The 16,610-nt window shown below is 47.9% G+C and overlaps 1 protein-coding gene across 11 annotated transcripts in view; it reads left to right on the top strand.

Moving 5' to 3' along the window:
* Nucleotides 1-16,610, top strand: part of SRGAP2 (SLIT-ROBO Rho GTPase activating protein 2) — a 225,295-nt gene that overhangs the window by 180,074 nt on the left and 28,611 nt on the right. For 10 of the 11 annotated variants that reach the window (XM_036909772.2, XM_036909769.2, XM_036909771.2 and 7 more), the window contains exons 11-14: nucleotides 1,259-1,343; nucleotides 3,955-3,982; nucleotides 5,719-5,743; nucleotides 11,070-11,130. In XM_036909772.2, the coding sequence (XP_036765667.1) occupies nucleotides 1,259-1,343; nucleotides 3,955-3,982; nucleotides 5,719-5,743; nucleotides 11,070-11,130 (199 nt within the window). Of the gene's footprint in view, nucleotides 1-1,258; nucleotides 1,344-3,954; nucleotides 3,983-5,468; nucleotides 5,695-5,718; nucleotides 5,744-11,069; nucleotides 11,131-16,610 lie in introns of those variants that run through there. The other variant, XM_036909778.2, reaches the window with a different exon arrangement.

Genomic DNA, 16,610 nt, shown 5'->3' with positions numbered 1-16,610 from the left:
TAGCCGTGGGCAGGCGATCCGTGACCCAGCAGATGAACCCCTGCAGCCGGAAACAGCCAAGGCAAACTAAGGTCCCTGCAAACGGCTGTGAGGTAGAGTCGGAAAGACTGTTGTAGAGTCCAAAGGCGTGGCACTACGAATTACCAGCTTGCAGTGATCAGCAATTTATATGACATCCCATTCCCGGACATCATCTTCCCGCCTGTAGTAAGGAAATGTCTTCCCCTGTGTGCCCTGTGGTTCATGTGGGAGCCAAATAAGAGAATATGGGCTAACATGCCCTAAAAGAGTCTCCAGTTGCTTCACATATAAAAAAATTAACGCTGTGAAGTTTTGTTCCGCTTCTCTCCTTCTTCTCTGTCCCTGTAACGGTGGCTTAGAGCACGCACTGTACATCCACTCCATATGTTTGGATACTGGCTCTTCCACTCCCTCTCTGTCCTGGAGCAACCGATGTAATCTTTCCAAATCTCTGCACTCATCCGTAAAATGAGGACAATGATAACCACAGTTCCTTGGGTTGTTTGGGAGATTTGATGTGTTGTCCAGGGAAATATCGTCTCTGACGGGGCAGGTTAGGGTTGAGAGTTCAAATCAGAAAATGCAGCACAGCAATCGTATTTCTACTGTTAGAGCAAACGGGATTGCATCCCCACACCTCATCTTGAGTTGGGAACTGCCAGACTGTGTAAGTGGGGGACGGCAGCCCCTCCCTCTGAGCGCTCAGAAATCCCACAAAGACTCAGTGCCAAACAGAGAAGGAGGCTGATGTAGGTACAGCGCAGGTGAACACACGGCCTGCCTGGCCTGCAGCTGAGGCGGGGGCTGAGCCTGCCACGGGCAGACTCCTGGTGTGACGGTGTGTGCCCTGGGGAGGGGCTGGGCGGGGCTGGGTGTCAGTGGAGGTGACAAGTGGCAGATGTGTGTCCTCACACCCGGAAGACCGGAATCAGTGAGTCCTTCCACTGCTGTTCCTCAGTGAAACGGAAAGAGACGGGTGAAGGGCTCTGGGAGACACCTTCTTACACCGACCGACGTGGAGCTCCCAGGAGAGCATCGAGCAGGAATGCTAACCCACCATGGAAGTCAGCAGCTGCCCAGTTGCTCGGGGCCTCAAAGAAATAAAAAATGGACCTGGTAGAAATTGGGTCAGAAAGCAAATGCCTTCTGACCAAGGGAATTGTACAGCTGAACATCTGATTTTTTTTGGTTTTCCTTCAGGAGTCTGATTGCTATTTCTCTTCCTCCTCCCTTATAGAAAATGAAGGAGTACCTGGAGGGCAGGAACCTCATCACCAAGCTGCAGGCCAAGCACGACCTTCTCCAGAAAACCCTGGGAGAAAGTGAGTGGGGGAGCGCTGCTGGCGGGCAGCAGGCAAGGAGGGCCAGGCGGACAGGACTGCTCAGCCTCCGTCCGTGCCAAGCGGGCCCCACCCTGTTACATGATTGCATTTCTTTTCCTCACCTGTTTGATGTGGACGCATATTCCCCAGATGCCTGCCTGAGTAATGGGGAAAGGCCAGTGCTTAGTACAACACTACGTACATCATACTGTTTGTGGAGCAAGCCTGCTCACCACCGAGCCCCGCTTCTCTGCCACCACTAGGGTGAAGGGACAGGTGGGTTATTTACTCTCCAGGCACTTTGTTAAAACTCTGTGCTCCTTGTGGCAAGATTGAGGCTGGAGCAGGAAGGTAGGGAGCTTTGGGATGAGGTAGCCAGCTGCTCGGAGGCAAGGAGGGGATTCTCAGAGGCAGGGGTGATGGGCGCGTGGCTGTGTCAAGGTGGAGAATCGGTTTCCTTCTGCTTTGGAGGGTCCTGTTGCCAAGTAGCAGCCCTCTCTCTGCCTTGGCCATGCTAGGCCATGGTGCTGAAGGACCGTCCCATCCCATAGGATGATTTTAACCAGCCCCTGGAAAGTAGCAAGGCAGAGAACTGGACTGGCACTCTGTACTTTCTCTCCTTAACTGTCAAACAGAAGGCGAAGGTTGAAGGAGAAGCTTCCCTGGGGTGCTTGGCACCCTGCCCAGGTCTCCTGCCTGGCTCTCAGCATCCTGTGATTAATGGGATTCCCGGGTTGGGGATGCCTCTGAATGCCCCGCCTCTCCTCCCTGCCCCACGATCTCCTCACTTAAAGATGGGAATGGGAGGCTACCAGCAGTGTGTCATAGCATCAGTGAAACAGACGCGGGCTCTTGCACGGAACTCAAACATTTCAAATGAATTCTTAAGGACCCTTCAGACAAACTGCAGCATGTAGAAAAGTATACAGCACTTGAGAGCTCATTGGCCTCAGAGCCCCGCTTTTCACAGCAGAGCCTCCCACCCTCCCTTCCTGCCCTGGACGATGTCCCCAGATGATTGATTTCCTTATCTCTATTGTCTTTCATCTTGTGATTTTTAAGGAATTTTCTTTTATGTGAAGAAAGCCTGTTATGTAACTTCTGTTCTCTTTGCTCCCCACCACCCAAGGGACTCGGGCTCAACAGGTTTGGGCATTAATATCCAAATCTGCTTATAGGAAATCTTTACTCTGGGGTTATCAGATTGCTGCACGGGGAATTGGTGGAAAGAAAGCCCAGAACTATTTGAAGTGAATTATAAACATGACTTCTTTTTGCTGAGGTAATTTAAGCATAGCCCATAAGTGAGAGGGAGACAGGGCCTTGCAGTTGTGTGTGTGTGTGTGTGACAGAGAGGGTTTGCACACGCACACCAAATGCACTGCTACAGAGGGACAAAGTTGGTGACCGTTCATTAGTGCTGCAAATTGCCTCCATCTAAAGATGACAAGTTCTAGCAAATAAGGGAAAAAATAGCTGCAGATCTTCCTGTGCGCAAGTCATCGTGTCCCTGCCTTCTGTGTTTGTCACCATAACGCAGGAGCCCCTTGCTCTTGCCATCGAGGGATAATTGATGTGTATGAATATTCCAGAATGGAAATGGGACAGATGTTGAAAATAATGGCGCAGAGTAATATTTTTGCTGCTGAAAGCTGAGCCTTTAGTAATGAGAGGCTGTTAGGGGTGGGGGAGGGTACTGTTCAAGATGCGCTGAACTGTAATCAACAATTAGCAACCTTTAAAGGCAAGAGAAAGCCCTTCCCTCCCCCAGCCCTTGGCGTTGCCTCTTCAGGAGCGTGGATGAGCAGGGTGGGAGCTGCTCTCTCCCAGCTCAGTGCCGGCTTGGGCTTGCCCTGGTTTATGTAAGTAGGTCTGATACAGACCCAGCTTGGTTGACTGTGGACCCAAAGAAAGCAACAGAGATGACCTCATGGTCCATGTCCACATTCCTATGTATTTTTTAAAAGCATAAGAATACTTTTTATGAACTTTAAGATTTTCAATTCCATATTTTAAAGCTGGCTGTGACCCATTAAACTTAATATTAGGACCCTCTATTGGATTGAGAGCCACAGTTTGATAGCAATATCAGCATTCAATCTTATTTTTCCCTTGCTATCCCAATCCAACCTCATATTGAACTTAGTATGAATCTAAAACTAGGACTTCCATTTCTTCTCCCCCTTCTCTCCAGACACCCTCCTTCCTTCCTCCCCTCCCACCCTCAGCCGTGTGTGTGTGTGTGTGTGTGTGTGTGTGTGTGTTCATGTATACTCAGGATCTCCAGGAAGGCTTCTGATCATTTATTCTCTATAGAGTATGATCTGCCTTGGTACTGTGCCCTCACATGCACCCATTTTCCCTTTGGGAAGCAGAGTTGGCAAACCAGCTCTGGTTTAGGGACACCAGCAGCCCTGGGTTGGGGATAAGCACCCGAAGCCACAGTGGCTCAGAAAGAGGCTCCAGGTGCTCCTCCTCTTTTTTGCCTGGAAAGCCAGTCATGCAGTGACACTAGAGGCTCTCGGGCAGGTCATGGTCATTCTTAGGAGCAGGTCTCCCTCTTTCATCCCTTCTGCTTCACCTTGTGCCTTTTGCCTTTGTCGTCCAACAGGTCAGCGGACAGATTGCAGTCTGGCCAGGTAGGTGTGGCCTGGAACAGCCCTGGGGAGGGACAAGGAGAGGCTGATGAAGTAGAGATCCCAGCCTGGGAAAGGGCCAAGGAGTTGAGTTATTAAGGCCTTAGATGACTCCACAAAGGAGGGCCCAGGGCAGGGGCGGCTTCCCTCCCTTTGCCTTGCTGACCCGTCTTGCTTCAGATGGAAACGGGGATGCTGTGACTTAGGGAAAGCTGAGCAGAACTGAGTGAAGGGAGGTATCATTCGCTGAAATAGTCCTGGAGACTCCCCAACGCCACTACAGTGCCAGGAAAAGAAATGTTAGACGGGGGGATCCCAGTAACCTAACCTTAGCTGCTGGACTCCAGCATGTGGGTTTGGGGACGTCTCTGGCCCAGAGAAGAACGATCAGGAGATCGTGTTTGATCTGAAATTCTGTGCATGGCAAAGATGACTGCTCCTAATTAATGATTATTGCTAGAAATGAAGTATTAAATTGCATCGGCTTGCCAGGCAGCCTTGGTAGAAATCCTCGCCGATGTGCAAGTATGCAACCCTCCCAGTCCTTCCCCACTTTCTTCTCCCTCCCGCGCCCCAGCCAAATATTTTCCCTCCCAGTTGTGGAGCTGCTATGAGAAAGCTCAGGAGCTGGCAGAGAGCAAGGCATTCGTTCAGCCGACTGTTCTCTGCTGCCTCAAAATGTGCTGATTTAACTGGGGAAAGAGCTTTAATGGGCCAGAGTCCTCAGAGACCCTGGGTTAGCCCATTATATCAACCACTTCTATCTGCCAACACACACAATGATCATGAGGCCATTTACAATTATAGGCTCATTATTTAGAAATAGCTTCATTTGGCTTTCATCGTTTTGTCATTGTGGATTACAATAAAGACCCCATTAATATACCAGTCTTGTTGACTGCAAGGAACTAGGATAATGGAGTTCTGTAGCATGTATCTTCTTGGTGGCAGAGTCTTGGTGTAAGCTTAGCTGAAGTCCCCTATCTGCAGATGGAAGGGGAAAGCGCTGAGTTGAACTCCCTTATGCAGTGTCACCTCACTGTGTGACTTTGGGTAGCTCTTTCCCCCTCTCTGAACTCGTTTCCTCTTCTCTTGGACAAAAGAGCATTCCCCTCCATCTGAGGAGCTCTGAGATTCCAAAGAGGTTCCTCAGGATGGCCTGGGGGAAGCGGCAGAAGGAGCCCCGCAGGCAGGTCGGGTCCCTACCCTCACTGAAGGCAGGACAGCCGACTCCTTGCTCGGAGGATTGCGTGTGTGAGTCAGATTCCCTTCGGAGGATAAATACATCTTGAAAAGCATTGGCCTAGAGGATTGCCAAAGTTTCTTCCAGCCTGGACATTTCTACCCTCTCAATTCCAGGAAAATTGCTCCCTATCTTTTCCCTAAGGATTTCTAAGAGAAAGGGAACTGTAGCTTCCTTTGGTGTTTCCTAGTGTCTCCCTGCAAACAGAGAGATCTTACTGTCTCACCCAAATATATTTTACTGCAGATGGACCCAGTTCCCTCCTGTACTAATTCTGAACGGTGGCAGACGTTAAAAGCAGAGACCTCTGTGCTTTTGTGAAAAGAGCTTTCTTGGGCTTTATTTGGAAAGTATCAAGTCCCTCAGTCATTTCTGGGACTGAGCTAAATAATGTGACTTGTTTCATTAGCCACCCTAGGGTTGTTTTTAACTCCATTCTCTCTTTCTTTTCCCTGTTGCTGGATTGTGCCTCTCGGGTTGCACGGGACCCCCCCAGGCGTAGCTCGACTGTGAGGAAGCAGGTAAGGACCCAGCGACCACCAGACCAGCCCGGTGTGAAAGTGATTACATGTATGGACTTCCAGGGTGGGCAGGATGGACACTTTTCTGACCTCATGTCTGCATTTGGAATGTTCTGCTGGGTCATAGTAGGTTTGATATTATGGGAACTTGACTGATTAACGTGTGTGGAGTGGCCGCAGTCTCTCTGACGCACTCATGCAGTACATGCTTGCAGTCGTGATGCTCTTACGTGCTGGAGATTGGGTTTGGCTGTGGCAAGTGGTGCCAGAACTGCGCGGGCTGACACTTCTCTGGGAAGCCACCCAGGAGACCGCACCCTCTGCGATATGTACCAGTATGTGAGTGACTCAGCAGTTAATCACCCAGACTGGGCTCTCTTGCTTTCAGTTGGCAGAGTTTTGTTTGTTTATTGCTGGCAGTGTGGTCATCCTGTATGTATTTCTGAGACATGCAAAAAATGCACAGGTAAGTCTGGTCTAAGAGTGTTAGGCAAGAGATGCTGACCTCTGCCACTGTGTGCATGATCTTGGCGTTGTATTAAAGTCTGGTGCTGGGCCACCAGCTCTCCTCACCCACACTAGGCGGGGTCTTAGAGGGAAGTGGCATAGATAATCCACACCAGTGATAATAATCTAAACAGCACTTGTGCTTCTTTAAAAAATTTAATTGAAGTATTTTTTTGCAGTAGCAAATTTGACTTCCTAATTATACCTTATGGCAGGTACTGAAATGATTTTGTATCCCCTAAGCTCACACCAGCTATGTATTAGACAGTTGGCAGGGAGGAGGTGAAGAGGAGAGCTCAGAAATGTCTTTGTGTCTGCTCAGAGGAAAGCTGATTCTGGCTTTAAAAAGTCATTTTGGGTAATTCACAGTGGCTGTAGCCACAGGGAGATAATCGAACATAGAAGGCACATGGTTTCTGTTGCGTCAGCAGCACCACCAGGGCCCTCGCCGATCTGGCAGCGCCGGCTGGCTGGGAAACTCAGGTGACAGAGTCCTCACTTTTCTTAGCTTTGCTGTCCCCCTTTTTTCCCCTTCCTTTCTCTTTGGATCTCATTTTAATGAGAACACCGTCAGATGCAGTGACACATTTTTCAAGTTATAAAAATTTCATTGCAACTTTCCTTCCTCTTGTTCCTCTATTTCTTTTTTCTGCCCTTTTGTCCCATAATTTCATTTAAAACCAGAGAGAAATGGAGCGCCTCCCAGGGATAAATTATTGCTTTTAAAATTACCAGGTAGATATCTTAAAGAAGGAGCATGCTTTCTTTCTGTTTAGCACTAAGAGCAGGATTGAACTTAAAATTTGTTCCTTTCAGTTCCTGGATTGAAACTGGGCCCCCTGCACATAGATGGAGCCTGGCTGTGAGGGCTTTGCAGCCTGCATTCTGGCTACAGAAGAGCTGGAGACCACAGTTTGGCAGGTGGCACACACCCCTGGTTGGGCCCAGAGGGGAACAGCACCCGTCGGGTTTGCATCTAAGCAGCTGTAGGCAAAGCATATTTGCCTGGTGCTCGATTTGCAGAAGAGTTCCAGGATGCACCAGAAACTCCAATCACATAAAGACCTTGTTTTCATTCTGCTGCCCCAGTTTCTCTCCAGCAGCTCAAATCTAACAGTGGGTCAGTAAAGAGTTTTTGTAAGATAGTCAAGAGGGTAAAGCATATGTAATTTGGAAGATAAGTCATCTTGTGTAAGTAACCAGTAAATAAATATTCCTTTGGTTGTTTATGGCAAATCAGCCAAACAAGAAAGGTCCCTAATGGGTTCCAGCAAAGCCTAGGTTCAAACCATCCCAGACTTTTCTTCAAAAAGAGCTGCCCCAATGGCTGCTTCCAAGCTTCCTGTGCTGCCTCCGAGCCCAGCACTCCCTCTTCCCTGTCACTCCTGTGTCTTCTTGGCTGGCCTGTCTTTCTCGATTCCTCTGAGTGAAGGCATTTCCTCAAGGCTTGATTCTCTTGACTTCACCGTGTTCTTTCCCTTGCCGCTTTTGTTTCCTTCGGGGAATCTCTCTCTACTTCCCTGAGTGTCCGTTTGTTCTAGAATGCTGCCATTCTGAGTCTCTGGATTTGCTTCTAACTCACGGCTGGACGCTGACATGCGAGAGCTGGGGTGGCACCCCACCTCAGCGCCAGCCTCCTCAGCCGCCCCAACACATTTTCACTTCCTTAGCCTCTTCCCTAACCTCCCTGTTTCTTCTCATGAGGACCGTCCATTCTTCATAGTCCTTGAAGCCCTAAATATCATCGTTCATGGACACCTCTTTTTTTCTTGCTACCCCATCTAATCAGTTGTCAAGACTTGTTCTTTCTCTCTTGGTGAAAATGGGAATTGAACAAATATTAACAGAGATCAGTACCCGGCAAAAATCCTAATTCTCACTCATGAGAAATTACACCAAACAATGGCATATTTAGACTTTCCAGCCACCTTCCTGATTGTTTTCTCCTGCAGATCACTGGACTTCACTGTCTTTCCAAGTCATGCCTGCGACCTTTCTTCCTCCGCTTTTGGCTTAAAGTTCCCTTAATCTGATTGAATGGAGATGCGGCCCAACTGTCCTTAGAAGCCCCTTCCAGCTCTGGAATTTTACAACCAAAAATAGTGTGAACCAAAGAATTAGACTGACATGGATTCTAACACTGGAGGAGGGAAGGAGAGAGGAAGTAAGGGGGAGACAGACACCGACTAAGCACAGACCCTGCTTGCTCAACTGTATCCGTGGTGAAGGGAGGGTCTTGGAGGCCCGCGAGGAGCTCACAAGTGCATCCTGGGGAAATGAATTCACTTGGAGCTTCGAAACACTCCAGGGAGAGGGGAGGCTGGGGAGAGGGTTCACAGCCTTTGTGACTGTCCGGTTTTTGCTCCCATGGGACTCTGCCTTAGGCTCCACTGGGAGAGTGGAGACTGGGAAAATACAGCCCTGCAGTGAGACAGGGCCCCTCGGGCCTGCTCTCTTGTCTGGGCCATGAATCATCTCTCGGGGCCACTTCTGGTGTAGTGCCAGTCACCATGGGCATCGCAGGTTAATGTCTTTGGTGTCTTGCTCTCAGCAACCCTGCATCCTTCCCTGTAACCACCATCTATATACCATTTCCTGCAAGTCTAGGCAGAGTTTGCACTCACGTAACTAGCTGAAGCCAGTAACCCACGAGCTTCCCAACCTCCCTCCCTCTGGGTCTTTATATATAACGTGGGGCCAGGAAAACTTTATAAAGCATCATATCGCTAGCCTAATTATCACTGCTAGTACTGTTTGTAAGTGAAAAGATAATAACAACATTTGCAAACACAAAACAACTTCCCCAAAATGGGGTTTTTGCTTTTTTATAGTGGAAGCCAGTTTCTTCGTCTGAGTACGAAGGGGCTGACCGAAATTCTGCCTCTAAGGCCACCCTAGGCTGACTGGAACAAGTCAGCCATGGCAACTAGAGGGCAGACACTGGCCACTGTAGCTGGAAAGCTGGAGGAAGCAGGTGGCATGGGGTCATGAAGATGCCCTCCCTGACTCCAGCCCCACGCACTGGTACTCCCTTTGGCAGCATCCTGGGTCCCCAGCGAGCATGGGAGCTAGCGGCCACACCAGCTCTTCTCCGGCCCGACTGCTTCTTGAGACCCAGCTGCTTCCTGAAACGTGGCCAAACCCCGTGGCTGCCACTGAAAATTCAGAGCCAGGAGAAGAACAGAGGCAAATCTGTGACATGGGCAGGAGCCCCAGGACCCGTCCCGCTTGAGACCCCAGCCTCTGGGCTCCTGTGTCCCTCTCTCGCTGGGGTTAGGGCCCTTCTGCCTGCTCCCTTTCTTCCTATACATTGAGCTGCGTTATAAACCCCTCTGCTTTGCACACCTGGCAACATTTGCCGAGCTCCTAGGCTGCATGGTGGGTAGTGGTGAGTCTTGGAGGAGGCTGCCTGCGTTTGCAGCCTGGCTCAGACACTGAGCAGCGGTGTCACCAGAAGCAGCTGCTTCACCCCACCCAGCCTTCATTTCCCCTTTTGTCAAATGAGGGTAATAATCATTCCCACCCCATAGTGTTGCCACCAGGACCCGTTCACCTAAAGCACTTAGTCTGTGGTCCAGCCCCTCTGTAAATTCTCTGTAAGAGGTGAGCACGGGTGCTCATGTGCCAATAGGAAATTGTATTCTCCTTACCACCAATCCCCTCCCCAGTTTATTGATGCCAAATGGAGGCCCAAAGAAGCTAAAGAAATGGCAGACTGTATGGCAACATGGCAGAACAAAGATTGATATCTGGGAGACCTGCTTCTTAGTTTAGTACCCGTTAGTCTCCCCTGTTTCCAAGAATTGGGTTTTTTCTTTCTCACCGCTTATGCCAAGCAGATCCCCTCTCGGATGCTCCTGTCGGTTCATTCTGCTCCCCTCAGCTGACAAGAATTGAGCACCTGCTGTGTGAGTGAGGGTCTCGGCCAGCCCTGGACACCCACGAATTGATATGAGGTCTGCCCTGTGGAGCTGGACGTGTAGTGGTGACAAATGCAAACAGCTGTTCATGGCCACACAAGTCCCAACGATCAGGACTGTGAGGGCCAGGTGCGAGGTGCTGAGGCCCTGTGCACAGGGGCCCTGACCTCATCTGGGGAGTCTGGGAAGCATCCCTCAGGAAGTGGCCCTTGCCTCGAACCCCAAAGGGGCGGGGGTCCACGGTGAGGACAGCATTCCAGCAGCAGGAGAAGCTTCGTGGGCAAAGGAGGCCTTATCAGAGGAACGGAAAGCAGGCCAGTGTGGCCGAAGCACAGAGAGACTGGGCGAAGAGCAGTAGATGACGCTGGAGGTGGAGGCAGGACCCTGGGCATGTGGGGCTGTGTAAAGAAAATAATAGGAAGTCATTGAAACAGTCGAGCCTAGAATGTACATGATGTGATGGGCACTTTTAAAGATCACCTAAGCACTATATGCAGGGAAAACACATGCTTTGCAGGATGCCAAGGATGGGAATGGATAGATCGGTGGTCTGGACTGGGTTGGTGGCAGTTGAGATGGAGAAAAGCAAATGGATCTGAGACATATTTAGGAGGCAAGGTTGACAGAATGTATTGATTGATTGCTTGATTGGATGGCTTGGGTGGGGTGCTGGTGTCACCACCAGTTCCATTCAGGACACACCGAGTTTAAGGTCTGTGTGGTGATCCAAGGAGATGTTCATGTATGTGCCCTGGACCTCGGAGGACAGGCCCGATGCTTCTCTGTGCACTGGCCACTGACCCAGCTGAGACACGTTCTGCAGTCTGGCCTATTTTCTCTTTAAATACGGCTCTCCCTGTTTAAAGATTCTAATGTGGTGTTTCTCCTTGGCTTTTCAGGATTCCGGCCAGGCGATTCCTCTGGTGGTAGAAAGCTGTATCCGGTTTATCAGCAGACACGGTAAGCAGGACAGCAGCCTTGTGCACATTTGTGCTAAGTTGTGGAGAACTCCCAGGAATTCTTTGTAGAGTATAACAGAGATTGACTTCCCATCCTGACATTCTCAGAAAGGGAATAAAATCTTACTTGTTTACATGTTTGCTACCTCAGAGTGGCCACACCTTAGACATCGAGAGAAGCACAGCATACGTTTTGACCCCAGATGCCTCAGCCACTTACCACACTCCCCTTCCTAGCTTGAGCGTTGTTGTAAATTACAGCTGCTCTGTGAGTAAGTGCAGCTGGTACGATGTGGTGACGGTACTTTCGCCATTACTCATCGTCTTTGCATGTGTCGGTATCTCCCCCCAACCCCCGCGTAGCCTTGACCATGGTGTGACGTTGGCTTTGCATCAGACTGCTGAAAACAACTCAAACAACTCCTTTTGTAACATTGCACAGATTCCTAACCATGTGCACTTTTCCTTCTGGTTTGATCTCACTGGGTAACATCGCCAACAGTTCAGTTAGTAGCTGGTCTTAAAGTTGTAGCCAACATTTGAGAGTCTATGGGGGTGGCTCCCTCCCAACCAAAGTCAAATCACACGAAGCTGAACCTCCTACCCTCCATTCCTCACCAGCTCCCAGGCTGGTTCCACAGCGTTTAGGGATGGAGATGAGTTGCCAGAGAATCAGTCTCCTGAGTGAAAGAGTGTTTAGAAAGAACAGGTATCTGAGCTAGGGCCATGAAGATTTTAGGAATTGGGCATCAGAAATTGTTCCCAGACGCTGTCCGGTCTAGTTAAGGAAGAGGGACAGAGCGACCTTCTTGGAGGTGAGGAAGCATACCGATCATCACTGCCCCCGATTCAGAGCCGGCCATTCTCTCCCCCTTCCTTTCCTTCCGCTCTCCTGATAAACTGGGACATTGCTTGGGTTCATCTTTGGTGTAGTAATAGTTTTAGCACGCTTATGACTCACTCTACCTAATCAGCTGCAGTTGTTTCATCTTATCTCTACTCACTAGAAGTAACAGTGTTGTATAACAATACTGAACGATCAACAAATATTTATCAAACGTCTGATCAGTGCCGGGCCCCATGCATTACCAAATAGGAAAATGAAAACAGGGATGACAGGCCCTTCCTGTCTTCACCTGGCTTTATGACACAACTGGAAGAAAATAAGTAAGCAAGTTAAATAAGAAGAGCTAAGGTATAAGAATTCGGAACAGCAGTATAAAAAATTTCACCAGATAGTAATGATTAATGGTCAGTAGTCAGCAAAGATAAATCCAAGCTGAGTTCAAGGGAGGAAGAGTTAGTTGTGCCTAAAGGACAAGAGGGAAAGAGAGTCTGAGCTCCTTCCATCCACGCTTCCATTCGTTCATTCATTCAAAAAATATATGTTCATTGTGTGCCAAGAAAAGGTTCCTGTCTTCATGAACCTTATTTCTGCTAAAGGACAGGTAAATAGAGCATCAGTTGACCAGCCGATAAAGAAATAAATTAATATGCAGTATGTCAGGTGTTGATGAGTGTCATGAAGAGAAGTAAAGCGAAGGGAGGAGATGGAGCATGGAGGGAAGGGACATTGTTCTAGGCAGGTTGTTCAGGGAAAAGGCCTTCAGTCACCTAGGAAGGAACCATCTGAGCAGAGTCCTCAAGGAAGCGAGGAAGTAAACCAAAAGAGTATCTAAGAAAGAGTGTTGGGGAGGGGGAGCAGCAAATGCAGAGATCGCATGCAAGGGCCAGCATGCAGGAGGCCATGTGGCTGGAGTAGTGAGTGAGGAGGCGGGTGGCGGGGGTGAGCCAGGGGCCGCCCTCCTAGGGCTTTGTCGGCTAAGGCAGGCGTTTGAATTTTATTTGAGTGGGTTGGGAAGCTGTTGGAGAATCTTGAACAGGGGGTGATCTTTTTAAAGGATCCCAGGCTGCTGCACGGAGATAAGACCATACGAGGAAACAGGATACCACTGCAGTAGCCCAGGGAGACATGCCAGGGGTCTGGACTGGGCTGTTAGCTGTAGAGGAGCTGAAAGCGGACAGGTTCCAGATACCATGGCATTAATGTACCCAACCCTGGCCCTGTACAGGCATAGTGCAAGCGGAGACACAAGTGTAGCACCTTTCTGTGGGGTGGCTCTGGAGAAACAGGCATGCTCACATATTGCCGACGGCAATGCAAACCAGTACAACCCTCTTGGAGGGGAATTTGGCAGTATCTCACAAAACTACATATGCACTTACCATCTGATCCAGCAATCCCTGTAGGAATTTACCCTGAAGAGACACCTCAAAATACATACACACAAGGTTATTTGTTACAGCATCATTTGTAATTGCAAACTATTAGAAACAACCTAAATGACTTTATAGAAGAGCGGTTGAATATACAATGGTATATCCACAGAGTGGAATATTATGCAACTACAAAAAAGGAATGAGGCCTGTTTCCGTGAAATGACATGGAAAGATCTCCAGGATACATTGTCAAGTTTAAAAGCAAAGTGTAAAAGAATATCTATAGCATGCTACCTTTCATGTAAGACAGAAGAGGACATAAGGATATACATGTCTCCTCACTTCTATAAGAAAAAATATAGTAAGGGTGGATCTAGAAACTAATATTTGATGTTTAATCTATAGGGGGTGGAGTGAAAAGAATGGGAAATGGGAGGAAAGTGACATTTCTCTGGGTATTCCCTGTTAGTAAAATTCTGACTTTTAGAGCTAAATTTGTATTTCCCATACTCAAAAGATAAACAAATAGATAAGCAAGGATATGGGTAAAACCCAAAATGGAATACAAACAGTAACAAATAAATCTAACTGTATTACAAATGAATGATATAACCACACTAAGGAGAAGAGGAAGAAAATAATCTATAACTTCAGAACACCGTATTTGATTCTACACTGTATGTCTGAAGACAAAAAGCTGTAAATAAATTGTGTACAGTAGTTGATCTTTTTTTTTAATCACAGGGATATGGGCTAGCAATTCTGAAGTTATTTTATGTATGTTCTAGGATTGAACAAATAGAGAAACATATTGTTGATTTAAAGAAAAAAAACCCTTAATACTACATAGTAGCTATTCAAAAAACATTTGTTTAGCTAAATAATTTTCCCCAAATAGGGACTCAAGGTATTCCTGAACTCCCAAAGATTTATGGTTAAAGGTTTTGTGTGTATGCATTTAATGCGGGTAGGGTCCACAACTTTAGTCGGTCCCAAAAGGGTCTTTGGCCCATGAACGGCTGGAATGTGCACATCCTTACTATCTTCACGGCCCCTGGGAGGTAGGGTTGAGTCCCCCTTGTATGGATGAGAAGGCTGAGGCTCGTCTGTGTCAGGATGATCCAAGAAGACTCAAAGGAGGGGAAGGGATGTGAGGAATACCTCAGACTGAATCAGGACGGGAAAACCCCACCATGTTCAAGGGGTAGGGAGCAAAGTAATGTGAGCTGGAAGGGGTGGTGTGGTAGTCAGCTCAAGAATTCTCTGGGAGAGCACAAAATGGAAGGTTTTGTGCCTTTTCCCAATAACTCACCCAAATCTGATGGGTTTTATATTTATATTTTTATGTTTGTGTCACTAAGACGAAATGAAAAAGCTCATGGGTGTGTCAGGTTAGTTATATGAGGCCTTACCTGTAACTGTAATAAAAAGCCAACTGCTTTTCCCCCTTCACTTTCTGGAAACTACTATGTATTAATGTTTCTACCTTCAGAGTCATCAGATTAGACACGCTAAAGATTCTGCCTGTTGAGCAAGAACACACAGTAGTCCTAAAGCAAAGGTCCTCAAGGGAAACCAGCCCAAAGCAGCCTCAGGGTCTCAGGCCTGCTGCCCGGCTTCCCATAAACTCTCCTCTGATTTCTTCTTGTCCTGGGCCCATGGGCAGACACAGCCTTTCCCCGGTGGTCTAATCAACCAAAAAGTAACAAAATGATGCTCTCAAGAGCAAGTTGTTGGCTTCGTCAACAATGCTGAGTAGAACATGCCAAGTAGGCAGTCCCTGAGATGACATTTCCTTGTATTATTATACCATGTTTTTGACAAGTTTACTATGTGACTATTTCTGTCAGAACACTTGCTATTTACATTTTGCGTTTAAATGATATTATCTGGTCTTTATATCCCAGTTGTAATTAATATGGTTCTATTACATTGATACTAATGGGGTTTTCACAGTGCCTGCCATTCTGTGAGGAATGTTCTGGAGATTCCCTTAGAGGAACAGACAACTTAAGTCCTATTATAAGCTGGGTAATTAAATTTCCCTGCTTGCTTCTTAGTATTGCTTCAATTGGATTCAGGATTTCAGCCTAGCGTGTTGTGGTTTACCTTCAAAGATCTATCTGATAGACTCCAGTCACAGCCTCACTGAGAGGGTACCCCTAAAACACTGCACAAGCCTAGTGTTACTCTAGTTTGTTTTCCTGAAAAGAAATTTGAGATTTCTCTGATTTGTCAGTTTTATAGATTGTACCATAACAGGGGGACTTTGACAAAATGCCCAAGTTTGAGACCTAAGGCTCCTGAGAAAGGCTGGGCAGGCCCGATGTGATGGAAGATGCCAGGGTCATGCACTCGTGATGCACTGCCTGGATCTCTTACCAGTTTCTCATTTGCCTCTGCGGTGCTCTCTTTAAGCTGTATCTATGTCCGGGCTCACAGATGGGTTCCGTCCTCCCTGTACTTTCAACTCTGGTGGGCCTCACAAGCTTGGCTTTGCGGAATGAGTGCACCGTTACATCCAGAGGCCGGGGTTTGCATCCTAGCTCTGATTCTTATCACCTGTGACCTGAGGCTGCGCATTGCCCATCAATCCCTTCTTCTGGAAAATGTGCTTTCTTGTAACCCCTACCTTACTGGCTGTGGTGAGGACCAGTTGATTTATTTATATGAAAGCATTTCTTATCAGTGATCACTACAAGTGCGTTATTTTTTATGATTATTTCTACACTCTACCAAAAGATCAAAGTTTTCATGCACAGTGTCATGTCGTAACATTCATGCATGTTTATCTGGAGCATAAAGCTACAGTCAAGGACCAGCAGCAGGCTCAGTGTCTGGCAATACCGTCTGTTGACTGGTCACTTATCTTTTCATAACCTCTCATTTTTCTAAGTATTCAAAGCATTGTGCCTTAGAACAGCTGAACAGTGTAATAACAACTACAGCAATAATTATAAAAGACCTTAGGAACTCCTCTGAGAGTATCTGATGGCTTGCCTACCATGCCCCTCGTTCTCAGCTCCTGCCCCTGGGTGATAAGAAGGTGCCGGGGGTCACTTCTCCACTTTGCAGGTGGGAACAGAGAGGCAGAGGCAGAGGCAGGAAGCTGTCTCATTAGTCTCCTTGGAATCAGAAAGGGAGCTGGCCGCAGACATGTTTTTCCCTCAAGTCTCTGGCCTGGCACATGCTCTGGGCTAGCGCCCTGTGTCCATTCCAGCAGCTTGCCCAACACGGGTGCCCAGTGCTTTCTCCTTGGCC

The sequence above is a fragment of the Manis pentadactyla genome, chromosome 9, assembly GCF_030020395.1.
Source record: "Manis pentadactyla isolate mManPen7 chromosome 9, mManPen7.hap1, whole genome shotgun sequence".
NCBI classification, from domain to species: domain Eukaryota; kingdom Metazoa; phylum Chordata; class Mammalia; order Pholidota; family Manidae; genus Manis; species Manis pentadactyla.
Note: the sequence above shows the minus strand (reverse complement) of the source record. Positions and strands in the feature narration are given on the sequence as shown.